The 27,900-nt window shown below is 53.1% G+C and overlaps 1 protein-coding gene and 1 long non-coding RNA gene across 2 annotated transcripts; one reads left to right on the top strand and one right to left on the bottom strand.

Annotated features, from left to right (window-relative positions):
- Positions 1-140: 140 nt before the first annotated feature.
- INSYN1 (inhibitory synaptic factor 1) lies at positions 141-7,820 on the bottom strand. Its single transcript, XM_032195011.1, has 3 exons — positions 7,700-7,820; positions 6,773-7,473; positions 141-852 (listed from the first exon to the last, which is right to left on the bottom strand). Exons 2-3 carry the CDS (start codon positions 6,959-6,961, stop codon positions 178-180), a joined length of 864 nt encoding a protein of 287 aa, XP_032050902.1. The 5' UTR covers positions 6,962-7,473; positions 7,700-7,820; the 3' UTR covers positions 141-177.
- Positions 7,819-26,693, top strand: LOC116493548. The gene is made up of 3 exons (XR_004253776.1): positions 7,819-7,922; positions 24,298-24,394; positions 26,256-26,693. It is a non-coding gene; the product is annotated as an uncharacterized LOC116493548 (long non-coding RNA).
- The last annotated feature ends 1,207 nt before the right edge of the window (positions 26,694-27,900 follow it).

Below are 27,900 nucleotides of genomic sequence, written 5' to 3'. Positions count from 1 at the left end.
ACGGGTAGGTAGTTGGACGTTTGCCTTCTCTGCCACCTTTTCATCTCGATTTTATTCGTAGTAGCGATGTATTTAAATATATATTTATATATATATATATATATTTCTGACCCTTCCCAGGCTCCCCACCCACCCCACCCAACCCTCGGCCGACCCCAACCCGCTCGGGAGCCGGCGTCAGTTTTTCCTTTTGCTTTTCTGCCTGATGTAGGGCAGCACCGTCTGGGTGCTTTTGTCGGCCACAGTCTGCGTGCTGCTGTTCCTCGTCGGCCGCCGGGCCGCCGCCGGCCCCCCGCCGCCACCCCCAGGGGGATGCTTCGAGGTTGCCTTGCGGCCGGGCTCCTCGCCGCAATCCTCGCCCGGGGAGCCTTCGTCGGCGCCGTCCCCGTCGTCATCGTCGTCGTCGTCGCAGCACAGCGCGTGGTACAGCACCTTGTCGCTGAAGCGGACCCGCTCCCGCGTGCCGGCCGGCCGCTGCTGGGGACCCCTGTGGTGGGCACCGAACGCCTCCTCGCTGGAGGAGTCCGGGGTCCCCCCCCGGGGCCCGTTGGCGATGGGGACGCCGCCGTTCATCAGCCGGTAGTCGGGCTGGCGGCACGGCGGCGGCTGCTGCTGCGGCCGGGGGGGCTCGGGCCCGTCCCCTTGGTCGGAGGGGGTGGAGGCGTCGAGGAAGGAGCAGAACTCCCAGCTGTCGGAGAGGATGTCGGCGGCGGCGAAGTCGAGGGGTCCCAGCTCGAAGGCGGCGCCCCCTTTCTCGCTGCTGGAGGTGCTGCTGGCCGTCGCCGTCGTCCAGTCGTCCGGCTCCAGCTCGAACTCGAAGTCGGACGTCAGACGGTCGATCTGGCTCACCACCTGCGGACGGACAGACGGACAGGTGAAGCCCACCCAACCGCACGGCGTTTTCGGGGCACGTGGCACCCTTTAGTCCCTCACACCCGGCCGTGTGGAGCTGTCAGTGAGCACCACCTCCTTTGTCCCTCCCCAAATTTCAGCTCCACAGGTGGGGAAACTGAGGCAGGGCTGTCCCCACGTCGTGTGATGGATGCTCCCAGGCTTGTTCCCGAATCCACCATCCCTTCCAAGGAGTTTATTATGCCAAGGACCAGCTGGACCGTGGTGGCTTGGGGACAGGGGGGTGTCCCCAACATGCTGCAGGGGACAGACTCTACACAGTGGTAAAGGGGCTGGCACCCAAGCGTGTCCCTTTCCATGTCATTTCCATGGCTATTTATCAGGATTGCTCTGCTCTCCCCTTCCTTTTCCTTCCCCTGCCCTTCCACATGTCCTTTCCTCGTGGAAAGAAACCATGAGCTTCCCAGAACAAGGATGGGAAGGCAAATAAATGAGCAGCCTCCTGGCATCTTGCAGTCCACGCTGAAACCAAAAATCCACACACCACCAAAAACACACCACAAACCACCAAAAATCTGCTCTGTCTCCACCAGCGTCACACCCAGCGCACCTCCTCATCCACCAGGAATAATTAATTGCAATGCTAAACCATCCCCCCATCGTTTCTGATCTTGAAGGTCTTTTCCGAGCTCGAGGATTCTGTGATTTTGCTGCCATTACCCTGTTTTTTGAGCACTTTTGGAGGAAAGTGAGTCCTCAGGCTTAGACCCCCCCCATCCCATCTTCACTGCAGAGGCTTCCCCCTGACCTTCACCCCATGCCCTTGCTCTGTGCATCCTCACCCCTGTGCTAGATGCCAGCATGCAGCAGTTTAGGGAAAACCCTATAAAATACCATAAATGCACTGTAAACCAGCACCCAACAACCCGGGGCCGTTCTGGAGGACAAAATGCAGCCTGGTGTCCCCAGGGATTTGGCTCAGGGTGACCAGGCTGGATCGGGAAGCCCATGGGAATGGTGAGACCCTGCCTGAGGTCCGACCAGGAAGATGCAGCCTGGGGGCATGTTGGATGTGGTGGCAATGAAATGGCCCCGATTGGCCCCACCTGGACCCCCCATCCCACCCTGCTCATGGCCCAGGAGCCCACATCAGCTCAACGTGGAGCTGTGCAGGTCCTCACCCTATATGCTGTGGGTACATTGCCTTCTGGATGAACCCCTTGTAGGTTACCCCCCACCCTGCTTCCAAGTTAGACCCCGGCCCTATGTCACAGCCTTGTCCCCCAGAGGGTCTTTGGGTCCCCAGAGCAGGGCAGAGCCAAGTGGAGCGCATCCGATCCCCACCAGCAGAAAGCAAGGGGTTTCCCCAGGCTTTCAGCCCTTGCCCAAGACCCCAGACCTCTTTTCTTGCCTCCTTGACCATGCTTTGGCTCTGGAGGATGCTGAGAGCAGGCTGGGACCCCTGGCTGGAGCTGCAGCAGCAAGAAACTGCTTGGATGCATGAGAAAAGGGGATCACTGCTGTCCCCAAAGTGCCACCAGCTTGCTTTTTATTTCCTTTTTCTTTTTCTTATTTGGGCGAGAAGGGGTGAAAAAAAAGCCTCTGTGACCTCTTCCTTCTCAGTGATGACAAAGAAGAAGGAAAAAGGGCAGGAAAAGAGCCGTCCCTGGGAAACACCCGGCTATTATTATTTTTTAATAAGGCAGAAAATGATCTCACCGAAACCCTTGGCTAAAATGAGATCATCACCTCCGTTTTCCTGGAGGCTGCGAGCACGGCACCAGCTCCAGGGCGAGCGCATCCTCCCCAGCCCAGGGGGTCCCAGCTCCTCCTCATCCTCACCCATCCCCGGGACCCTCGGGGGGCTGCTGGCACCTGGGTGCCGGGAGGAGCCGCATCCCTGCCACCCCCCCGGGTCCTCGGGGGGATTAGTGTCACACCAGCCACGCTCACTCTATTTTTAGGAGCGCCCTTCCCTGCACTTTCTATTTTAAATGGGCGGTGGGGGGGTGTTAAGTACCTCCGTGCAGCTCGCTACCTGCTGAGGATTTAAATGTAAAGCAGGATTTGGTCTTTTCTCCCCCCCCTTCTGCTACATCTGGCTGCCAAAGCCTTTTAGCAGGGTGAGCTGGGAAGGGAACCGTGGGGAGGGAAGGATGGACCAGATCCCATTGCTCTGCATCAGGTTGTTTTTTTGGGGGAGACCCCCATGATGGGTGGCCCTGGGGGCTGCAAGTGGCTGAGGGGGTCAGGGTGTCCCCAGCGTGAGCCACAGGGGTGCCAAGAGGGGTGCCCTCCTCCTCCCTCACCTGTAGGTCTCACTTTGTGGCAAAAAGCAGTCTTTTTCTTATTTTTTTTTAAGCTAAAATGGATGGAGCTCATCTCCACCCCAAATACCAGGCTTCCACCCCAAAAAAAATGAATCCTCAGCAGCCTGCGTGTTCCCAAACATGACACTTGGGCTAAACATCCACAAGCAAATAAATGGGACAGAGCCAGCCTGCAGGACCAGCGTGGGACCAGCCACCACCAGTCACCCAACTGGGAGCACTGGTGCTCCCCCCCGCCTCCGGGGGCTCGTGTGTGGTCCCTGCACCCAAGGACAGCGCCGGGAGCTCTTCAGCTAAAATCCTGCATGCCCCCGGCCGGGTGTTCCCCTCCCCAGCTGGATACCTGCCGAGGCAGATGTTGCACATCTGGAGCGCCATTGTTTTGCTTCCTTTTAAATAGTTTGGGTAATCAGCTCGGCTGCAAATCACGCCCTGGCTCGGCGGCTGGCGTTTCGTTTCGGCATTTTGGCCGTGCTGCTTCTCATTCAGGAGGGAATTTCTCGGCGAAGGTTCTGGGGAGGCGGCGGACAGGGCGGGAGGATGAGAGGGGACTTCAAAGGCTCGTTGGGAAGGAGCGGCGCGGTGATGGGTAACGCATCTCCAGGAGAGGGTGGACGGGAGCAGGGCCGGGAGATGCTCGGGATCAAAGTGATCCAGAGGCCCCTGCCTCGCAGCCTTTGAAGCGGAGCAGCGGTGGGATCAAAGTGGGGGGCAATGGGGAGTTTAGGGTTGGCTTTGGGTCTGGCTGCGTGGCTGTGAACCCCCTCGCCTCCCTTCCCTCTTTTCCGGCCCCAAGCATCAACTCCCAGGGCAAGCCGTGGGATTTGCTCCCTGTTCCCAAAGCTGTGCCACTGCTCCAAAGCATCCCTGAGGATTTTGCCACCGTCGCCTTGAAAAGCAATCCCTCTGCCAGGAAAAGGAGCAGCCCCAAAGCCTCCAGCATCCCCCATGACCCCGCAGCCTGACTTGCCCAGGGATGGGACCTTCCTGCATCTCCCCAAACACTTCTCAGCAAGGGGAAGGTAAATATTGAACAGCAAATAAATGATTAATTGGAGCTTGCTTGCAAGCAAGCGAGGAGGAGCTGGGTTAGGGGGGCCTCTCCCCAAGCTGACACGTATGAACAAGCGAGCCCTGTTGTCTGGTCCAGCGGCCGGAGCATCGCTGGGCCATTTGCTGCATCATCAGCTGCTAAATAGTTCAAAATCATCAACGTGACGCTAGAATAACGAGCCGCCTTCTCGCCGTGAACTTCCCAAAGCATTGCCAGCTAATCACCTATTGATTACAACATTATGAAGGTATTTGTTAGCGGAAGGATTGCGCTGCAGGTCTTCCTCCCGCAGAGGGAATGCCAGGGGACGTCCTGGTGTCACCTGCTGCTGTGCTGGCACCCGCTGCTGCACCCAGAGGGGAGCGTGGGGGTGACGGGGCACTCGCCATGGGATTTTGGGGCTTGGGGATGGAGAATGTGGGAACTGGGGATGCAGGTAGAGAGGATGAAGGATATGGGTACCAGAGATGGAGGATTTGGGTACAAGAGGTGGGATGAAGGATGCGGGTACCAGGGATGAAGGATATGGATACCAGGGATGGGATGGAGGATGCAGGTACTGGGGATGAAGGATTTGGGTATCAGGAATGAAGGATTTGGGTACTAGGGGTGGAGGATGCGGGTACCAGGGGTGGGATGGAGGATGAGGGTACCAAGGGTGGAGGATTTGGGTACCAGGGGTGGAGGATGTGGATCCTGCTCAGCGGAAGCACCTTCGGTCCCGGCCTCCTGCGTGATTTTTACTTCCAGCATGCGATTTCAGGCAGAGATTTAATAATCATTTTCCCCGCACATAATACAGCCCTGTCGTGGAGTGCTGGGGAATAATTATATACACAAAAGGGAAGAGGGAGGGAGGGAGAGTGGGAGCACAGAGGCTGGTAAAACAGCATCCTGGGTACAATGGACATCTGGAACAACAGCCTTCAGGTGGGGAACGCTTGGGAGAGCGAGGGGTGAGCAGGGCTGGGGACAGATCTGCCCCATTCCTCGCAGAGCAGGTCCAGCCCTGTGCCCCAACCACCTGGCAAAGCCCCACGAGGAGGGGATGGATGCACAGGGAGGAGAGGGTGGGGGTCTCCAAAGCCCCATGGCTGGCCACAGACCTGGTGGTTTGTTGTGCACCCCCAGGGACTCATGGTGTGTCCCCTGCCCTCCTTGTCCCCATCTCCTCGGGCTCCTCCTGGCCCTGGCTCATCACTTTGTTGGGTTTCTCAAGGCAACGCCTGCCTGGCCCTGGGGGAACGGGGAACACCAGAGCTCTGCTGGGCGAGCCTCGGTGTGCTTTAGCTCCAGCTCATATTGAGTTTTACACCGCTTTTTAGGCACTCAAGCCCTTGCTGTAGGGCCGCGTGGTTCTGCTGGAAGACTTGTTGAGAAGGGTCAATGTTTAAGACCTCTTTGTGGAGGGGATTTTGCGGCCACCAACCTGGCCACATTGCCCCGTGCTGCAAAGGGCCCTCCCATGGGAAGTCACCGGTGCCTCGGGACATGCTGGCTCCCCCCCAGAGTCACCCCCTGGCCACGATACTTCTCCCCACAACCTCTTCCCCTCTTCCCTTCCCTTCCCCTCTTCCACATGCTGGTCCAGCCTGGCTTGGGCAGCTTCCCGAGGATGCTGCTGAGATACTGGGGGTCTTCCAGCCCCAAGAGGAAGATAAGGACCAAAGAGTTAAGCTCTGGAGCGCTCAGGAAGGATGCTTGGATGCTTGTGGTGGTCTCTCCCGGCCCTAAATCCATGAGCTTTGCAAAAGGGGCACTGAAGTGGCCATGAATTGCCATCAGCCTCCTTTCGAAGGCCTCTTTAAGCTCCTGGAGGAGTGTGAAGTGAGCTCAGGCTAAATGGAAAATAGCTCTGCCTCCTGATTATTATTATTATTACTATTTTTAATCCGTCAGGGATTTGTCAAAAGGGGTTTGGGGCTACCCCGCGGGAGCTGCAGGAACCAGGGGCCTTTCTTTGCTCTGGGTGCTGCCTGCTGAAGGGACGAGGGCCCTGATGGGGTGGTGTGTTGGGATGTGGTGTCCCCTGGGGGACAACCTCCCCTAAAACCCCACAAACCAAGCAGAGCAGCCCCAGAAAGGACAGTGGGGCTTTCAGGGGATGCTTTGGGCTGGGAGGTGTCACATCCCTGAGCATGGCCCGCGGGGACACGGCTCTCCCCCACCTCCAGAAACAACTCGACCACCCCAACAGCACAACTGCCCCATCCCAAAAGCAAGCTGCCCTGCCGTGCTCGAGGCCACCACACAACGAGCAGCCACAGAGACATCCCCGGCCCCCAGCCACGTCCCCGCCACCCAGAGCAGAATTAAACCCCCCCAAACCGCTGCCGTGCCTCTGGGCGCGCAGCGAGCCTCAGCATCAAGGTCAAGAACAATTTTACCAAATCCAGCCTAGTTCCCCCCATTTCTTTGGAGGTGAGGCTGGTAGGGACAGGGTGCTCGTGCTTCAGGCTGGGCCGGGGAGGGGGGGACGGCGGGGGGCTCCCGGTGCCTGCTCCCACCCCGGGTCCTCTCCCCGTCGCTCTCCTACCTCCCGGAGCTCCTTGGCGACCTCCTTGAGCTCCTGCAAGATGCCTTCCAGCTGCCCGATGACCATTTTCATCCGGCTGCGGATCCTCTCCCTCTCGCCGTCGCTTTTGCCGCTGCTACAGTTGCTGCTGCTGCTGCTGCTGCCGGGGGGGTCACTGGGCTGCCTGTCCCGGCAGCTCCGCGAGTCCATCCTTCCCTACCGGCCTCGGCTCCCGGCCCCAAGGGCTCTGTCCATCCTGCTCCCCCCTAACCCGGTGGCCTGGCGTCCTCGCAGCCCCTCTCGGCCGGGGAGCTTTCACCATCTTAACGCCCTGAAGGAGTCCCTGCTCGCCTCCCCGCCCCGCCACCGAGGCTGTTTTTGGGGGGCTCCGGGCCGCAGCGGGGAGCGCCGGGGCTGCCGGGGGCTGCTCCAGGATCGGGGCGCACCATGCGGGGCCGGGCGGGGTGCCGGGGGGGCTCAGCCAGCGGCCCCGGGGAGGCACGGGGGGACCATGGAGGAGGAGGAAGAGTCCCTTGGATGTCCCAGGAAGCGAAAATCCAGCGGCTGGCGCTTTTCCTGCTCGCCGGGGCCGGGGAGGGCGATGCGGGGCTGGGTGCCCCCCCACGAGCGATGCTGACCCCCGCGCTGGGCCCTCGCTGGCTCCTCGGTAGGGCGGTGGGGGGGGGCTCCGGGCCGGGTCCGCGTGTCCCCGGGGTCCCCTCCTGCAGGGACAGACGGACGGACAGACAGACAGCGGGAGGGAGCCAGCCCTTGCGGAGACAGAAAGCTTGGCGGGGGGCGGGAGGGAAGGGGGGGGGGGGGGGGGGGGCTCTGCACAACACCACCACCACCCCCTCCTCCCTCCCCCCTCGCTTTGAGACCTGCAGGCTGGGGTCCGGATGGACAGACGGACGGACAGACGGACGGACGGACAGCCCGGGAACTTACCGGCACGGTGGTGAGAGGGCGGCCAGGTCCAGATTGCCCTTTCCCCACTCCTGGCTCCGGTCCAAGCTCTTCCTTCTCCTTTTATTATTATTATTATTATTAATAATATTATTTTTGTCTTCCTTCCTCCCCCTCCTCCTCCTCCTCTTCCTCCTCTTCCTTCTCCCTCAGGGTTTCTGCGTGGGGTCCTGGGGCCACCTTCCCTCGGCTGCTGTCGGAAGGGGTGAGATGTTACCTGCAGGGCTGGGGGGGGGGGGGAACACGTCCCTTGGGACCCCTCTGCTTTAAGGGGGGGCAGCCAGAGCCCCTTGTCCCCCAGAGGGTCCAAGCCTCATCTGAGGAATGCGGGGGCACCCCGTTTGCCCCCAAATGCCCCCCACCCTTCCCTCGGGAGGTGGAGAAAGGCAGCGAAGGTGGAGGCGGAGTGGCGGGGGGGGGGGGGGGGGGGGGGCACCCCGTCAGCCTGGGGGGTGCGAGCAGGGTGGGGAGCGACGTGATTGCATCCTCCCAAGCCGGTACCCGCATCCTCCAGCCATGGTACCCGCATCCCTGCTACCAGCATCCGTGGCACCCGCATCCTCCAGCCCTGGTACTCGCAGCCCTGGTACCCAAATCCCTGCTCCTCGCATCCTCCATCCCCGGTCCCCTCATCCTCCATCCCCTTATCCTCCATCCCCTCATCCTCCATCCCCTCATCCTCCCTCCTCTCATCCTCCATCCCCTCATCCTTCATCCCCTCATCCTCCCTCCTCTCATCCTCCCTCCCCGCATCCTCCATCCCCGTTCCCCCCGGGACCGACCGGCGGCGGCGGTGCCGGTTCAGGGCCGGCCGCCCCCTGGGCTCCGGGGGGGCGGAGGGGGGCGGGCGGCTCCCGGCGCCCCGGGCAGAGCCATGGGGCGGGGGGGGAGCGGCGGTGGGCGCCCGGCCCCGGCCCCGGCCGCAGCCTCCCCGCGGCTCCCGGCTCGGCTCGCCCCGGCGGCTGCTGTGTCAGAGAAAGGGGCCGAGCCTCGGCGGGCGGGGGGGGCTTAAAGGAGCCGGGGAAGCCTTTAAAATGAGGGGAGGGGGGAAACTGAGGCACGGCCGGGGGGGTTGCTTGCTGCTTGTGCCCAGCCCGGGTGAGTCGGAGGGGGTTTAGGGTGGGAAAAGTGCCCCGCTACACTCCGTGTCTTGGGGGGGTGTTGGTAGAAATGGCTAAAAAAGAAAAAAAATGCATGTTCTCGGTGGGAAAGTGTCATCCCAGTGATGGGCTTGGTGGGGTGTGTGTGGGGGCTCATCCATCACCAAGCTCTGCGGGCCTGGCTCCAGCCAAACCCCATCTCCGGGTGGTGCTTTGGGCGCTCTCCTGATGCCCAGGGGGGGTTGGGGTCAAGGTCCAACCCCCCCAAGATGAAGCTGTGGTTGTCCGGCTGTCCGTCCATCCATCCTGCCTCGAAAGCCGCAGTCAGAGCGTCAGAGCGCCGGTGAGGCCGAAGGCTCCTGCGTGGTGCCACCATCGTGGTTGCCACCGTCACACTGCTGGCAGGTGCCCCTCGCTGACGTCTGGCTTCCCCGCCGTGACTCACCGGCACAGATGTAATTTCTAATTAAACGGTGCTGCTTCTCAGGGCCGCTCCTTTCCGTCTCTTCTGCATTTTGATTGGAGTGTCGGTTGGTTTTCCACCGGTTTGCCGATTCCCCCTCTTCCTCAAGATCAGCCCGGAGAGATGGGGGATGCAGAAACGCGTGCCGGCAGTGCCGAGCCGGGGAAAGCCTCGGGTCCCAGCCGCTGGGGGAAAACCTGTGGAGAATCTGTTAAGAAACACCAAAAGAGAACAAAAATAATCCCCTAAGAAGCCTCTGCTCCCGGCAATGCTTCAAAAGCTGCTTCTTGCTCTGTCTCCATCACACCTCCCCAGCACCTGGGCTGGCGGGACCTGTCCTGCTGCATCCCTGGGAGAAATCCCATCGGATGCTCGCACTGACACGGACTTCATCCTTGTGCCAAAAAACGTGGCTTGAAAACTCCTTTCTGCACCAAAACATGTTCAGGAAGCTTAGCACAGGCATTGGGGAGAGCGCTGAGCCCCTGGGGTGAAGTCCCAATCCTTGCCCTAGGTGATATTGAGGTTGGGAGGGATTTTCGGGGGGAGATGCCCATGGATGATCAAACTACCGTTGTTTTTGAGAAGTGCTGGGTTTACAGACTTGCTCACTGCAGATGCTGGAAACATGCTTGGGCCACGTGTTGAAGCTGGGCCTGGGCAATTTGGGGTCAACTTCTCTTCTAGCAGGTAAAAATTATTTCCATAAAAAAAGGAACATCAGCATGAGCGGTACCCCTAAAACGGATGGTTTGGTTGGGAATGGGACGTGGGAGCATTCCCAGATGCTTTGGAAATGGGAAACTGAGCTAAAGACTGCAGTGACTTTTGTATCCCAATGGAAAACGTATATCCCATCACACAGAGCTGGAAATTCAACATATATTGGACTTGTGCAGGTGGTGGAGCAAGGAGCCAACTGGTGGCCCAAATTAACCCCAAACTGAGGGCTGGGCTCAGCCCAGATGCAGCTCACCTGGGAAGGATGCTATAAAAAGCTTCAAGGCACCCTAACACCTCCCTAAAAGGGGTCTGAGCAAGAGGATTTGAGGTTTGGGGCTTTATATTTTAGCAAGGGGAGTTTGTCTTTGTGCAAGCTGCAGTGCTGCTGAGTGGTGGAGTAACCCCAGAAAAGGGATCTCTCCTATAGGACCTGGGCTTTGGGGATTTCTGGCCTCATTTGCAAGTGTGCGGGGCTTGTATTGGAAGATGCAGTGGAGTAGGCAGGGAGCAAAAAGGGCAAATTTCAGTGCTCTTAATGTTTTTTTGCTTCGTTAGCAAAATGGCTGTTAATCACCCCAGCAAGAATAGTGGAGCCTGCTAGGGGCTGGAGCTGATGGATGCCCACCAGTGGTGGAAAGATGAGAAAAATACAAAAATTCCCACTTTTGGCTCTAGTAGAGTGATAGAGATGTTTGTTTGGGAGAAACAGGCTCTGGTGCTGTGTGTGGGGCTGAAAACCCTGGGTGCTGCAGAGCTGCACCACTGCCCTGTCCCTCAGTTTCCCTTGGGTTTTCCCTCAGTTTCCCTTGGGTTTCTGGGTTTTGGTGCCCTGGGAGAGCAGGGGAGGTGCTGGGAAGCTGGTGGGCAGCAGGCTGTGGGTCTGGGTGAATAAAAGGCCTTTTTATATGTTGTTATTATATGCATTATGTAGTCAGAGCTCGGCCTCCAAGAGCATCTGTGGGGGTCAGGCACTAAGGTAACTGTTCTGCCATCCTTAGCTACATGCGGCTGTATTTTTTGGGGTGGGTGTTTGTTTGCTGCCACGCTTTAATTAAGTGGAAATCTTTATTGATGATGATGAATTTAAAAATTTATATTTGGTCAGAGCAGCTGGCTTTGGGACTGGGGGCTTTCTGGGGCTGTGGCAAAACTTGGTCTTAGAGGAGCACTAGAAGTGGTCGAGGGCTGTTGGCAAAGTGGATTTTTCCACCAGCTATTCCAAACCTGCCCAAATAAATACTGAAAACAAAACTAAACCTTTTCCCCAAGCATTGGGATCGGGTTTTCCAGCTTCCCTTGCACTTTCTTTTCCCTTCGAGGGATGCAGCATCAGCAGTGATGCTCTCTGAACAAAATGCTGATTTGCACCAAACCGTGTCTTTTTTCCCCTTCCCTTTGCTTGACATCTCCTGCCAGGACAGCCGTGCTGGAGCAGGGCTGTGCTGGGAGGTGTCCTTGGAGCAGTGGGCTCGGTCCTGTCCTCGGAGGGACCTCTGCGAGGAGAATGCCAAGCAGATGGGCTCGACCTCTGCCAAGGGGACCTTGGGCTAATCTCATTGCTGTGGGTTGCTTGCAGGATTAGGCTGGCTCCTTGGGCTTCATTTACATTTTTAAAAGCTTTGTCGTGACCTTAGCCGTGTTTCTGGCTCTTGTCCTTTCTCTGTGGGCACCAGCTCTGCTTCAAGACGCTCCAGTGTGGCTGGGCTGGGGAGAGGGCTATAAATAGGAAGAACAAAATGAGTGGGGTTAGGGATGTGCTGGCTGTGTTTGGAGACCCTGGGTGACTTGGTTTTGTATTTCTGGGGGGTTTGCAAGAGCCGTTCCAGCATCCCATGGGGCCATGGCTGGAATGGCTTTGAGCTAAGGATTTCTTGATGCTCGCCGATAGCTTCCCCCCAGGTTGCATTTGTTTCCTTGCTTGTTGAATAGAGAAGCACAAGTAAGTGCAAATCCCCAGGGTGTGGGAAGTGTCTCACTTAAGGTTTAAAAAAAAAAACACACACACACACACCACACTTTTCTTCCCTTCTAACTCCTTGTAGTATGGCAAGAAACGGGAATCACCTCCCATTGAAATTCTGTGCACTTGAGTGGTTTCTCTCCAAAATGAAACTGCTCCCCCGGGGCAGCCTCTGCCACATGCCACTAGCATTTGCTTTCCTGACCTGGCTTTTAAAAGCAATTACGTGATGAAAAGGGCAGTTCTCAGCCTACGCCTTCTCCTTGGTAATGTTGGAAATATTAAGGATAAAATTGGTTCCTGCTCCTTCCCACCCGCCAGTGCCCATCCCTCTGGTGTCTGAGCCACCCCTTGGCTCCTGAGCAGAGCGCAGCGATCCTCTGGTTAGCCAAAACAGAGATTTCTATCAAAGCTGGTTTCAAACTGGATTTTTCCTTTTATTTAACAGGAATGGAAAAGCAAAATTGCAGGGAGTTTCCGAATGCAAATCTCCTTTCAGTGGCGGTGGCTTGTTGAAATGTTGCAGTGAAACAGCGCTGGCATCCTCCAGGCACAAAGAGCTCTTTGAAACTTGGACAAAAGCATGGAAATTTGGGGGTTGCCAAGCATTCTGTGGTTTTTTGGGCTGATTTTTTTTTCCTGGAAAACTTTGCCTGTCTCTGCTCCAGGGTCCTGCTTAGCAGGGCAGGTGAAAAAAATCCTTTAAGCTTGGTAATCACAGAAGATGTATCTGAGGGTTTTATACCTTGGGGCTGTCTGGGGCCAGTGCTGGGATGTAGAAAAAACATTAGGAACCCCGAATGTTTCTGCTGTTCATTTATTTTGGAGGGGTAGATGGATTCAATCTGCTTTGTGCCTGCAGGCTTCCCAGCGCAGCCTTATATGAGACAACAGAGAAGCTTCCCTGCCACATGGCAGGGATGGCTTTAAAAGCCAGGAATAGCTTTAAAAAGCTCAACCCCCCCATTTTTCCTCCTCCCCATGCTGCCAACCTATTCCACGGCATCCCTGGCTGGGGCTGGGGGGGATTTGGTGCGGGTTCCTCGCGGAGAGGCTGAGATTTCTGCAGCGTTGGGTTTCCATGACGACCTCCGCGCAGCATCCTTGGGAGCCAGCACCCCGAGATGCACCTACCTGGGAAATCGGGGGTAAAAATAATAATTAAAAATATATATATAATGAAAAAATAGCGGAGGGTTTGCTGAGTCACTGCTGGCTTGTATTTATAGGCACTGGCAAACCTCGCTTTGGGATGCTAATAATATATTTTGTTAATCACAAGGACTGTGGCGGAGAGCTGCTCGCCTTCCAATTCCCTGCTGTGGCGGGGCTGGGTTTTGTTAATTAAACAGTCCGTGGATGTGGTGTTTTTTTTGGGGGGGGAAATGAAGTCAAGAATTGCCCCCCAAATCTTTTGCGGGGTGGTGGGGAGGAGGATGGGGCTGTCCCCAGGCTGCAGGGTCGTGTACCTCGATTGAGGCGTTGGGTTTGCAGGGACCCCTGAAACACATGGTGGGGACCACAGTGGGGACCACAAATGCATCCAGGGTGGAAAACCTGCCTTAATGAATCCAAAATTTGCTCTGGACTTTATCCCTTCAAAGCTAGCAAAGGGCTCCTCGCATGGATTGTCCCATCCCTTGGGTCACCCCGCGGTGTTGTCCCTGATGCCAGCTTTGCTGAACCCGCTGGGAGGTAGCCACCGTGGGAGGGGAGTTCAAATTCCAGCATTAATTCTTTGCAGCAGCTTTTAAGGCACTTTTGCACAAAACATCCTCCAGATGAATATTTTAAATGGACTCTAGCAAGATGCTAATGGGTTTTTCACAGTTGATGATATTAAGGCCGTGTTCCTTCAAACCTTATGGAGCTGACTTTGAAGAGCTCGTGTTTTGCTTTTTTTTTTTTTTTTCTTCTTGCTGCTTTCTTGTAATTCCTCCTCTGGCTGATGCCATGAGCTGTTTGCTTTCCTCCTGGCTAAGGTGGGCACCAGAAAGCTCTGATCCCATCTCATGCCTTGCAGCAGTGGTTTTGGGGTCCTTTCCCTGTCCTTTGCAGGGAAGGGGGCCTTTTCCTTGCATCACCTTGGAATTGCTCCTGCTTTGGCCACACCAGCCTGCTTGCTGCAAGATGGGCTGCTTCTCCTGGGCCAGCCAATCTCTTCCTCCAAGCCCTGTTCTCATTGCAGTGGATGGGATGTAAAATGGGGGGTGGCTTTCCAGGTGTAAAATAGAGCCCCTGCAGTTTTGCTTTTGCTGCCCTCGCAAGGTTCAAAGGCACCCAGCACAAGCTCCAGCCCAGGTCTCTTTGTCTGGAGCCTGCTGGGACAGCTTGGACAAAATGCATCTGGCTGCCTCTGAGCTATGGGGAAAATAGGTGTAAATGTAACTTTTTTTTTTTTTTTTTTTTTCCCTGAAATATTCTGTAAGGGCTCTATGTGGATAGGATGTAATGAGAAAATGCTTATAGCCCCATGCTCGGCTCCTCCAGGCGTGCTTAGAGAAGATCCATCCCTCCTCATGAGCTGCCATTCGCTCGAGGAAAACGTGAAATGTTTGTCTAATCCTTCCCAAGTTAGGAAGATTTAAATTTTCTGGGAGCCTTCTTAGCTTTGTAGATGACTGTGAGATGTCCGTGCCGTGCCTGAAACTTCAGAAGGCATCGCTTTAGTTACGCGAGTTCAAACTTTCCCACTCAAATGTGTTTGCTACAAGGCTTGGATTACCCGCCGCTATCTGCCTTGCTCTCCCTCTCTTTGCTAAGAGCCAAGTGCTTAAGTATAGAAGCAACTGCAATATATATTTTTCTTCCCTTAAAACTTGCAGGGAAAAATAGCCTGGTGTGTTTAAACAGCTTTGCAGGCGTGTGGGCAGGCGCGCGGGAGGGTGCTGTGTGTTTGGGTGAGCCGGGGACGCGGCACTGGAGCGTGTCTGAGCTCTCACTCATGTCATAGCCACACGTGTGTGTGTGCTGCCTTTGGCTGAGCTGCACGGGATGCAAGTGCCTCCTGTGCTGGTACAGGGTCTGTGCCCCGGGGTGGTGGTGCAGGTGCACGTGGAGGGTGCTCTTCCCCCAGTACCCACCCCAGTTTTGCACAGCCAAAGGTTGCACCCTGCTCACCAGGGTGCAAGTCCCACCTTTAAAAAGGGGATATCCTGGTCTCTCTCTGTCTAAAATGGTCGAAACTATTTGGTACTGGGGTGCATCCCCAGCTGGGAGGAGGACTGGAGCCGTTCGTGCCCAGCGGTGAGCTCGGGCTGAGGGATTGCACCACGAAAGCCAATCTGATTTTCTTTTTCTCCTCTTATCTCCTGCTCCCTCTCTGCTGTTACAGAAATTCAGGTGTTGTAAGAAATTGTTTGTGCTCCTGATATAATGCTGCTGGGGAGGGATTACCTGAAATCAGCATCAGTCCTGGAACAAGACTGTCCAGAGATGCTAAATCTGTCACTTTCTTAATGCTGGGTGAATTTTCCAGCCTGGGACAGGCTTTTCTAGCAAATGGACAGCTCTCCTGGGCTTCGAGATGACACCTTTCTTCCTCCGTGAAGCTGAGAGTGACTCAACGTTATTCTTAACTGATGTTAGAAGTCGCTTTTAAGCAGTGTAAGACTTAATCCTAGCAGTGTGAGTTTAGGCAGGCGTGGAGCAGCCTATTTTCTGTGCTTTGTTTTTTTTTTCTCTGTATATACCAGTCCCTCCATGTCTGCCTTGCATCTCCTTTAGCTCTTTCTTTGCCTTTTCTTTGCTTTACAGTGTGGCTTTCATCATTTCCCTGACCCATGAAGCTTTTTCCCTGCGCTGTACCCTGACGCATGCATCTGCTGCAGGGGCGAAAAGGAGAAAACCTCATATTTTTTTGGGGGTGCAGAAGCTCATTTCCAAAATTTTGGGGGGATGCTGAGGTTTGGCATTGTGGGGTGTTCGGCCACTTGGTTTCCTTGTTTGCAAGGGGAGTAAAATCCACTGCAACACAAACTGTGCCCAAATAAATGCTGTTTCAGGGGAAATAATCTTCTTGTAAACTAGCAAAAACAGCCAGTTGCCCCAAAAAAAGTATTTCTCTGTAAGAACAGGATCATCGAGGCTGGAAAAGACTTTCAAGATTATCGAGTCCATACAGCCAGGAGGATTTGAGCTGGCTTTTTTTATCAGGGCAAGTTAAATTCTTTGGAAAAATGTCACCTTATGTGACTTTGCGACGTCTGGCCAGGCTGCTGGTGCCAGGGACCAAAGCCAGCCCCGTGGGCGCCTGCTGGGAAATGTCACCGGGGTGTGGTGACCTTGGCTGGTGGCAGCATGGGGCAAAGGCTGGGATGCAAGCACAAAAAAAATAAAAAAGAAAAACTTGATGCAAAAATATCTTTTGGTTTCTTTTTGTCCCAAGGTGCAGGGAAAGCAGGTGGGGTGGAGGGGGGGGATGGGGAAAATGTGGGTTTGTCAAAAATCCAGATGTCCCAGGGGAAGGTGCTTCTGGCCAGGACTGGGGAGGCTTTAGGTGGTGATTTTGGTTTTGTTCCCCTCAGTGAAATTAAAAAGGGATTGCTGAGAGCCGAAAGGGTGCTGTGCAATGCGTGGTGGTGCTGGTGAGCACAGCTGATGGTCCCCAGGGGGCCAGCACCAGGATGGAGGAACCAAGCTGGGCTTTGTGGGTCACCCCAGAGTGAGATCTTGGCACTTGTGGTCACTTTCCACAACCCCATAAGAACGTGGGGCAGCCCATTAAGACCTCAGGGTGTCTCTAAAGACACCGAACTGAGGTTTTTTTGTTTGTGCAGCTGTTGGGTTATCTGAGCATGGGTCAATTTTTGAGGCTTCAGATGGAGATGTCTTATTGCTCCCCTCTGCCCAAGCACGGCAGCCCTTTTTAATGGGAACATGCAGCAAAATGAGCTGGTAAAGCTCTCGGTGCGGCGGGGCTTTTGATCAGGGAAGCATTAATTATGCTCGAGAGCAAAGGAGAGAGACTAATGAAGGGGAGATCAAAGGCAGCAGTGAGCACGCTGAGCTCAAAACCACGGCTCTTCCTGGGGGTGCTCTGCTGGGAGTCACCCCAACAGCAACCCCAAGCTCCCTTATCCTCCTCTGGACCACACGTGCATCCAAGGAGGATCTGTTGGGTGGGCCCCCATCACCAGGACACAACCCTCGGTTGCTGGCCAGGCTCCTCATAAGATCAGAGAAGGGGGTTATGAATTATTTAGCTGGGAAAGCACATGGGGCTTTGCAGTGCTCTGCTCACACAGGCTCCAAGGATGTGCAGCCCGTGGGCATCGGGAGATGCCCGGGGACAAGGGGACCCCAGGGACAGAGCTAGTTAAATTTAAGGACAATATTGGCACAAGAATAAATGGTAACTAAGCCCCAGAGCAAGCAGAGGCCTGGTGTATCAGCAGAGCCACCAAAATGATCGGGAGATGCTTCCTGGGTCAGCTTCTCGCTGCCAGCAGGCTGAGCCCTGGGCTCTCCGCAGACACCGGGCATCACCACTGCTAGGTGTCTGCTGCCCCCCTGCCCTTTGGGTCTCTCAGGCTTGAAACCACCTTTTCCACCTCTTCTTGTCCCCCCTTTGCCTTCTGCTTTCCCCTCTCTGCCTTCCACCCATCCCGATGCCCCCATCACACAGCGCTGACCAGCTTTGCCCTCAGCTGGAAGTTTTTCTCTCTACGTGGCTTGTCTCAGGCAGGCAGGGCTCAGGAGTTGTCAGTGCCCCACATTGTTTTAATAACAGTGAGGGGTGCTGATCGGCAAATGCTGTTTCGGGACGCGCAGAATCAGCGGCCCTGCTGTCAGGGAAGGGCTGGGTGGTGGCTGACGGGTCTGGAAGCGTGAGCTGGGCACGAGGATCCACTGCGAAATCAAAGCAGCTCTGAGTTTTCCTTCTCCCATGAAAACTTTGTCATTCCTCTGTGCCCCAGGCTTTTATCAGAGACAGAAATGAGTTCCCATACTTTGCTGGAAAAACAGGCTTTTTTTTTTTTTTTTTTTTTTTTTTGCAGGACCTGGTTAACACATGCCTGGGCTCTTTTCACCGGGCAGTCCCAGTGGGATGGCATTTATTTGTGTCCTTCTGTGTGCCTCCCCTTAACCCATGGGGCAAAGGGCTGACCTGATCCTGTGCCCCACAGGGCCGAGCAGTATGGGCTTGCCTTCAGGTGGTCTACTGCTGTTGTTGCTGCTGGGGAGCTTCACCCTGCAAAGCCCTGGGGGGGTTGGTCTCCTCCACCCTTTGTTGAAATGTTGGATTGCTTGTGTCCTGCCGTGTCCTAGTCCATCCATGTTGCATTTTCCAACCTTTTTTTTCCATGAATGGTGTGAAAGTGTCACCCTGGCAGCTGAGAACCATCACACCCTCACCTGGTGCTCCTGAGCAGAGGAGCTGGATTTGGGGCTGAACCCACCAAGGGCTCTGATGGTGGGCTGGAGGTCCACCACGTATTATGGTGGACCAGAAGGGATTTGGGGCTTGGATGCTGGGGAGAAGCTGTGACCAGGAGCACCTTTCCCATCCTCTAGACACCTCTCTGACTCCCTGCTGGGATTGCAGAGCAATCCCCAAACTCCTCAGGGGTTGCATGGCAGCAAGCTGTGAGCAAGGAGGAGAGGAGCAGGGGCTTTCTTCTTACCACTGATGGTTTCTAACCCTTCCCTTTGCTTCCCCAGGCTTTAACACTGCTTAAGCAGGAGCAGCAGCACTCAGCTGGGAGCTGCCTTTGGCCTGGCACAGCTGCGTGTGGAGCACAGCACATATGCACAAAATAAAACAAATACTTGGCTTTTAGGGCTGCGTTTGCTTTCATAATCTTCCTCATAGCAGCTCCCTTTGCCATGCCCTGGAGCTGGCAGCCAGCTCTGGACCTGCTGGACTCATTTCTACCCAGCTACTGCTTGCCTTGATGCTTCATACGCTGATGTATCTGCTTCTGGGTTGAATTGGGCTGAAACTGACCCAAAACGAGAAGCAGCCTGATCTCAGTGAATTGCTTGGCTGTGTGATGATGCTTCAGCCTCGTGCTGTGAACCCCAGCGGAGCAGGAGCAGCTTTCCAGCCAAAGTCAGGGCTGTGCTTTTTGGCCAGGGATGGCAAAGCTGTGGACAGCACCGAAGCTGTGCAAAGGGGAGTGGGTGAGGGGTCTCCTGTGCAAGACTTCCGGCTGGCACAGCTTGTTTTAAACAAGTTTTGTGGGTGCTGAGTGTTACTGACACCATATCAGGGTGCTGAGCTGTCCTGGGTGAGCTCTGCTCACCTTCATCAGCTTTGGGATTTGTGCCATAACTGCCATGAATAATCCTTTGTTCACTTATAAATGACTTATTGGGATGAATCTGCCACCTATGCCCTGCTTTGGACAGCCTGGGTTCAGCTGGGCCCACAGTGATTTTCTCCTTTAAGCTCTGTGATTTTGGGGTTTGTGCTGGTTTTCTGCTTGGGGAGCTTCATCCTCCAGAGCCTTGGATGCATTGGATCTCCTGCACCTCTTGAGTGGACCATAAGGCATGATGTGCTTCATCAGGTGCTAAACCTCAGGTTCAGAGAGACCACAATTACTTTTTTTCATGCTATTACATAGCCAGCACTGGGGAGAAGTGTTTTGGAAATGTAATTTCTGCATTAGCTCCGGGGCCTACTTGTGGGCTTGCTGTGGATGATCCTGTGGCCCTTCAAGTCCTAATTTACAAGTGTCTCTACATCCAATTTAGATCTTTACCCAGCTAAATGAGATCTGTCCCCCCTGCATTTATTAGCATGATCCAGGGTGCCTCAGCTCACCGTCCAGCCCGGTGGCTGTCAGCACAGCAAGCCTAATCGATCCTTCTCTTTCGCTGCTGCTTTCAATTTTGTGCCTTGACTTTGAGTAGAAATGCTTTCTTTGTGCCTGGGCTTCCAGACCCGTATGTTTGGAGCGAGCAGCCCTGTGATTTTTGCTTCAATAACCAGCCGAGACAAGAGGGGAGAGTCGGGTCAGGACGGAGCCGTCATCGAGCTGCACGGAGCTGCTGAGCACCTCGGGGTTTAATGAGATTTGTGCAAGATGCCGGCAGGAAAATGCTGCTGGAGGTCAGGTAAAACCTCGCTGGAGAGCCCTTAGTATTGCTGGAGGGATGCGAGATGGAGCAGAGGTGTCCTCACGGCGAGCAGCAACTCTTCCCGGGGGGGTTTTATCCTCCGATCCCATCCCCTGCACGTGGTCCTCACGCTCACCTCTCTCACCCGCTATTAATGACATTTCACAAGGTGATGCTCCAGCGTGCTGATTAAACAGGATATTGAAGATGAAGATAAAATGTCCTGGAAGGAGGCTGCCGCTCTCTGTTTGGGAAAAATAGCTTTATTTTGCCACAAAAATGATCTGGGAATGGCAAACTGTGGGAGAAACCTGCTGTGATGTGCCTGGCCTTTGCCAAAGGGACAAGGGATGAAGGGGTCATATGCCACCCACCCCTGCTCCTTTCATGAGGACCCCCTGCTTGTGCCAGGGCCTGTTGGATCTGTAGAGACTTCAAGTTTGTCCAAAATTGGCCAATTTTAACAAAAGCTACAGTTGTGCAAGCATCCTTTGCTCCCCCTTGCTCCATTTCCAGGGGCGACCTTAGGGCAAATGGCTCTTCTCCAGTTTTGGGATCGGCCCCAAATGCTCATAGCTGAGCAAACCATGCATGAAACCATTTCTCTGGGAAGAAAAACAATTATTTTCCCACCCGAAATACATATCTGTGGATAATGTTAATTGCACGGCTCTGAATAATGCTAATTGCACTCGACCTCTGTGGAAGACATATGTAGATAATAATACCTCGGTCTTCAAACATCTTCTCCAGAAACCTCATGAATATGAGTGAAATGCCTCAATTTTGTCCCTTTAAGCCTCCCTGCTTCATCACGAGGCTGACGAGCGTGGCGGGGGCTGGAGGAGCTGGGCGATGTAGGTCATGCCCCAGTTTTTCTCTGCTGAGCAGCTGTGGGACCTTCCTCCTTCCAACCCCATCCATGCCCAGCCCCAGGCTTGGATGGTCTCTTGGAGCTTCCAGAAGGGATATTTTTCCCCATACCTTGTTGGCCTTGATTTCCCCAGGGGACATCCCTTGGGGGACCCAGGCAGGTCCCTTCCTGCCAGCACTGGAGGGGAATGTATGGCTTGTATATGGTATCTGGCTGCCTCCGACCTGTAAATATAGCTCCAGCGAGAGCATGTCTGCATGTGTGTGACAGTCTGTGCAGCCAGGCTCTATTTTTAGGAGCGCTGGCAAAGGACACACACACGCACACGGTTCTAATCACAGCTTCTCCCAGGCAAATGTTCTTTCTCTGGTTTTCGAGCCATGCTTATCAATTTCCTCTGCATTGTTTCCTTCCCTTCAGCCGTGCCGTCACAACCCGCAGCCAGCAGGAGGGAGAAAAAGGGGTGTGATGGGGAGGAAAGTTGGCAGCAAGGCATCTGGGTGGGATGCAGGGGCTGTTTCCAGGTGGGGAGATGTGCCCCCAGCTCCATGGATGGGGTGTGTTGGGTGGCCGTGGGCTGGGGGCTCACCTGGAGGAGCTGGGCTGGATCGAAGGTGAGCAATGCCTCCAGCATGCCCAATTGTCCTCTGTGAGGTAGTGGAGGAGTTTATTAAAATTTTCAAGGTATTTATATTTTTTTATTCTTTTTCTTGGTGTGGCTGTCCAGGGAGGGACATCAGAAATGAGTGGTCAATGGTGCATTTCCAAGTTTTCTTGTGCTCTGTTGGAGAACCCCAAAATTTCACTTCTTAAAAACCCACCTTTCCCTGTCCATGTTGCTCACTGCTCCTCTTGGAGCAAACATTCCTGATTGAACATTTCCAATAGGAAATATTCCTAAATTAATTCACCCTCATGGCTGGCGAAGTCGCAGGCAGTTGCATTGTGATGACCTCCAACAGTAAGTCGTTGGATGGGGACGCCCGTGCCAGCCCAGAAGCATAAATATTTCCGTAAGTCGTGCACCTTTGCCAGGAAAAGTGTATTTTTCCTCCAGCTGATTTGCAGGCAGTGGCGAGACGAGTTTCCCAGGGTCTCTCCCAGCTTCATTAAGCGGTCAGAAGCAATTAATTTAACCCTTCTCTTCCTCCAGTTGTAGGGACAGGGATTATTAATTGCCCGTGGATGTGGCAAAGATGGATGAGGAGAGTTAAGGCTGGCCGTGAGCTTTCAGTGCAATTTCTGCTTTCTTCAGATAATGAAACTAAAACATTTTGATCACCCCAAATTGAGTAAAAACCCTGGCTCTGAAAAGCCTCAGTGTTTGAACTAAAATGCTCCTTGTCCAGCACGAACAGAGCAAGTAAAAATTCATCATGGGCTAAGCAGGACTGCGACACAGAGAGGGACCAAAACTTCTCAGTGCTGGCTGAAAAATGGACTTTATTTTTATTTCTGTGGCATTTTTGGGATTAAAGATATTATGAAGCAGAACTGTGTTGTTTTAAAATTTTCAGTGAAAGACTATTGAAGCCATCCTACCAGGCATTTGGCGCTATTTGCTTTAACAGGCCTTTAACTTCTGAGCTTCGAATTAAGGCTTGAAGCTGACAGACATTACAATTAAAATACATTACAAAATTTGGAGTAAAATAGCATTTTTAAAGAAAGGATAAACAGGGTGTTTGTCAGGTATTGGGGGCACTAATTTTTATTTTTTTCTAGGGAGAAGGGAGGTGAGGGGCTGGCTCGCCCAAGGCTCTGCAGTGATGCTGCACCAGCATGGAAAAAACACTTCTAATTCCGGGCTTGAAAAGGGAAAAAAAAAAAAAAAAAAAAAAAAAAAAAAAAAAAAAAAAAAAAAAAGCATTATGGGAGATTTGGGGAAGAAAATGGCTCTCGGCTGTGGTGCCACCGGAAGGCCCTGTCCCTGCCTGCCCTCCGCTCCTCCAGCTGATGGCAAAGCCTGGAAGAAAATATATTTTTTTAATGGGCTATTTGCTTTCCTTCACCATTCCCCATAAACACAGCTTTTTGTCTCATAGCGAAGATGCACTCTTGCTTTTATAAGCCGTCTTAAGCACCACTTCTTACATCAATGGCTTTAAATGAAAAAAGAAAGCGCTTTTGAATACAAATGTGGCATTTACTTCCTTAATGCCTCTCTTGCGCTAAGCTACCTTCAAACCCATCAGAGACACTTTAATATATTGAACAGAACTCCCCTCATTTTGATGCTAATGCAGCATTTCATGCAGATAATGTGCTTGAATCATGCACTGAAATACATTAAAGGTGAAATCCAGAGCCTGGAAAACCCTCTGGTGTCTCAGTGCTCCCCTCCTTCCCCCGACCTGCATCCACTTTTGGGGTCTGGCCAAGCCTCCTGGTAGGTCCAAGGCCAAGCTTGTCCTACATGACTTGGTTGGTGCCTTCTAATCAATCAAAAACCCCAAATCACCTGTTTTGTTTTTTTTTCATGCCGTTGCTCTGCAATGGGCTGTTCAGTGGTGGGACTCCTTGCTGGGAGGTCCTAAGGCAGCATCATGTGGATGCAGCCTTCATCATTGCTGTGCCAGGACACACTAAAAGCCAGAAATGAATTTTTTCAACCCAAGGAGAGCATTTCTATGCTCTTGTTGTGCTACTTATAACCCTAAACACCTCTTGTCCTCCTTCAGAGGCAGGTATTGATGACCCCACCTGGATGCATTATCATGTTCCTCTTCTCCTAATGCGCGATAGCAGGGACCAGGTGGTAGGAGAGTGGCTGCCTCTTCCATTTGTTGTTCTAATAACTAATTTGTTGTTCTAAAACTAATAATTAAGCTCAGAATCTGGGTCATTAGGAATCGAATCCCCTTGAAATAAAAGCATAAAGCTTCCATTTTGGGTCAGTGGGTGTCGGAGGACTTGACAAGAAGCGCCTTGTTAGAAAGGGATTAATTTATTCATGGAAACCTTGCTTTGTTTTGAAGAAATCAAAACAAGCCACGTCAAAGTTTGGCAATTCTTTCAACTGTGCTTTTCTGTGACTGCAGTGGTGTGGCTGGGGGTTGGAAAAAAAAAAAAAAAAAAAAAAAAAGAAGAAAGATTTCTGCTAAAACTGCTGTTATCTGTGTCTGCAGCTCCATGGAGCAACCTCCTTGTCCTGGGTAGGATGCACCAAACTCAGCTCACTTGTACCATTACTGGGGTGAGGGCGTTGGGCTCACCCCTGAAGTCTTCAGGGTCTTTTTTTCTCCTTTGTAATTAATGCTGCCACCTCTCTGGTATGAGTTGTGCTGTGGTCTTCTGCTAGCACGGTGTGCGAGTTAAGCTGTCTGGGTATGTTCCTGAAGAATTAAAGATATTACTATTATTGTTTCCCCCTCTCTCTTTACTCACTTACAGGAATCTCACAGAATGGAAGTAATGGATAACAAACAAAAGCTCAGACCTAATTAATGTCACCGTGCCCTTCCTGGGTGGCTACGTGTGGCTTTTCCTGGTAAGGCTCAGCGCAGCGGCGCGTGGGGCAGCACCGAGCATGGGAAGGGAAAAGCTGCAGATGGGAAACGTGTCTCACCTGTAAAACAGTTAAACCTAATTTCCTCTCCCTCTCCAGCCTCAGAAAAACCCAAACCACAAGAAAATTGGGCTGTAACGCTCTTGGCTCGATGCACCTCTGGTTTGTTTGGAGCAGGAGTGATGTTTTTCTGAGCCAGGCGCTTTATTCTCCTTGCTCTGCCACCTTGCAACGATGTCCCCACATCAAATATTTTACATAAAGCCCTGAAAATATTTCCAAAAAATATGCTCCCTGGGCAAGTGTCTCTGGTGGGAGCAGCCTAGGAGGGCAGGGGAGCCCCAGATCTGGACCCAGCCTGCTCAGTTATCACGGCGTGGTCCCACAGCTGGAAAGCTGCTTGCTGAACACACGTGGGCAGGTGGAGGAGGCTTGCTCTGCTCTGGCTAATTGGGTTCATTTCTCTTAATTAACGCTCCTCACTAATGAGCAGCCATCCCTTCAGCAAAGCCCAAGGAGGGGCTGATAAACAGGCAAGGAGGGCTGTTAACTGGATTACGTGCCCCGTGGAGCACATTGGCTTCTTCCCGTTGGAAAGGAGAGGAAAACGTTGATGCAGAGAGCTTTATCCCTGCTTTTTTTTCCATTTCCAGGGAGAGGAGTAGTCCCCATCCCATTACCCCATGGGTACTATCATATGCCCATCATGTTGTCCTTCAGGTGATGCCCTGTGTGCAGATGTGCCTGTGTTACCACTGAGATCTCCCAATTTTGCTCTCCACCACCCCAATTTGGAGCATCCTTTGAGGGTTTTCCAACCATGGGACAATGTCAGCTGGGATCACTGAGCCTTTTGGCACCAGGACAGCTGTCTCAGGACCAGGACACCTTCCCCTGGTACATCACAGGGACCTGGGCTCCCCAGCCAGGCGCCCTCCATCTCTGGGATGTGCCAAGCCCATCTGCCCTGTGCAGATCCTGCGCTCATCACAGCCTCTCCTCACCCCCATCTGCACCACCAGCTGAGCTTATTTCCCCAATTAAACACAACCAGCCCTTGATGAAAAGGAGGAGGGAGGCAGTGAGGAGGGATTTTTATTGGGAAGTCATTTCTTCTTTAATTGAATCGCTCCCGTTAAGAGTGGCAAGGAGAAGAGAAACAAAAAGGCGAACAGGAGGTAAAGGCGTTTAATTCGCTCCTGCTTGAGAGCAGCTAATATTAATAAACTTCTGGATGGAGGGATTTGCAAGGGCTTGTTTGAGGGATTAACTCCAAAATGGTGATTAGATTTCCCAGAGTGAACACATTGATAAACAAGTGAAATGGGGGGACCTGATGTTGTCCCCCCAGGCCATCAGAGCTGCTCTAGGGCATGGGACTTCCACCTTTATCCCAAAATCAAGCAGAGATGATATTCTTGGCCCTTCCTAAGAAGGTTTCAGCTTTGCTTACCATATAGACCCTTCAAACTTGGGGTTGGGTAGAGGTGGGACCATTATAGTGACCACATGCGCTAAGGAGCAGGATTAGGGAGGCGCTGACCCCAAATCTGTGGGGTGGTCCCACAGTGGGGATGGATGCTCCAACAAACCTGACTGTGGCTGTGTGTGAGGCTTCTTCCGTGAGTGCAACGTGGGGGCAATGATGTTACAGGGCAGGAGGGGGGAGCTGGGTCAGCCCCAGCCCCTAGGGAGGAACTTCTGAGACCTTTCGTCTTGCCCTTTTGCTTGCTTTTTGATGAAATGTTTTGTTTTGGGAATCATGACACATTGATCAATTTAAAAAGCAGCTGGTTTGACTTTTGCCTTTTAAAGGTTTTTTCCTTTTTTTTTTTGTTTTCAGTGCAAGCATGGACCTAAACAGAGGATGCAAAGCCCAGAATAGCATGCTCCACACCGGGGCAAAGAAACACACGTTGTCCTGAGGCAAAGAAGATCTCTCTGCTTCTACTTAACCCATTTTTTTTTTCTTCATAATTTTTCTGAAGCTTCCCGTGAAAGTTTCTGGCTTGGATCAGCCCATATATCTATCTATTTTTTTCCTGGTGTTTTTGTTTTGCTCCCTGGGTGAAATATCCATTGGTACTTGCTCCATGAGTGTGGCTAGACCCAGACCTTCACTGGTGCCTTCTCTTCTTCTCGTAGAGCCCAGCCAAAGAATTTCAGTACCACGGGGCTGATTTGGTCAGGCATCTGCATCCCACCATCTGCTTGTCCCCTTAAATGGGCTATTTAAGAGGGGAAGAAAACAAACAAACAAACAAAACAAAACAAAAAAGAAAAACATTTATTGGGTTGCCTTTGGCCTTCAGGCACCAAATCTAATCTGCTTCTGACGGATATAATCAGATAAGGAATGCCATGTGTAGGAGCACTCCTTTGGTGCCTTCCTGTCCCCGTCTCCTGCTCCAAGCAGCCTGAGCTCGCATATCCAGCCCAGGGTTATGAAAAAGGAAATAAACGGGGAAAAAAAAAGTAAAGGCAGAAGAGGAAAAAACAAACAAACAAAAAACTGTTGAGAGCTGGAGGTGCAGGGGATGATGGGGAGGTGAAGGAGGAGATGGGATTTAGTCCTTGCTCTGCCCTGGAGGTTTGGAGCATCGCTGGTATCATTTCCAGACCTTCCCACCAGCCCATCCCCATTCTGGGATGGGAAGCATCCCCAGCTCCTGTGAATGTCCCCGCAACCGTGCCCTCCTCTTGTGCCCAAGGTGTCCCCATTTCAAATGGAAACAAAAAACTGAGTTTCTCTTGTTTTTTCCATCTCCTGTAAATTTTTGAGTTTGGGATCTTGTAGGGTTTTGGGTCAGTGAGGCAATCCTGTTGGAACAAAATGTTGCACCTTGTTTGGGTACAACCTTGTTAAAACACAATGTTTGGGGGGCAAGGGGATGTGACACCTGTGGCCCCAAGGAAGAGCCAGCCTGCAAGGTCATCACTTTGTATCTCTGCACACTGAAGACAAGCTCTGTCTGATCCTCAACGTTGCCTGACCCCACAACCCCAAAATGCTTGGGCAAATGCCTTTTAATTACTAAATGCTCACTTCTCTGCTAATTAACATCCTCACAGGCATTTAGGAAATGATGCTCTTTGTTCATAATTACCAGTAAAAGGTGAATCCCAGCTCCTGGAAGCAAAGTAATATTCAGCTAGGGGGAAAACCTATTTCCTTTCCTTTTTTAATGTCAGTGGGCAGAAAGCATGGATGTTTTATGGACGCAGCTCATGCAGCAGGTGGGGAAACTGAGGTACGAGGCCACGAGATTCAGAGCAGAAATAGAAGCCCTGCTTCCACCCTGACGATCAATATTCCTCATGAAAACCTTGGTGGCAGAGCTGGTGAGCTTTTTCCCTCTGTCAAATTGGTGCCATCACCTCCCATCAGTACAGTGCCATCAGCTCCTGGTGTGGGCTGACCACATCCCACGAGGGACAGGAGATAGGAGAGGGCATAACTCACCGGTGCTCTCCCAATTGATCTTCAA

The sequence above is a fragment of the Aythya fuligula genome, chromosome 11 (genome assembly GCF_009819795.1).
Source record: "Aythya fuligula isolate bAytFul2 chromosome 11, bAytFul2.pri, whole genome shotgun sequence".
Taxonomy (NCBI): domain Eukaryota; kingdom Metazoa; phylum Chordata; class Aves; order Anseriformes; family Anatidae; genus Aythya; species Aythya fuligula.
The sequence above is the reverse complement of the archived record's forward strand: the minus strand, read 5'-3'. Positions and strand labels throughout refer to the sequence as shown.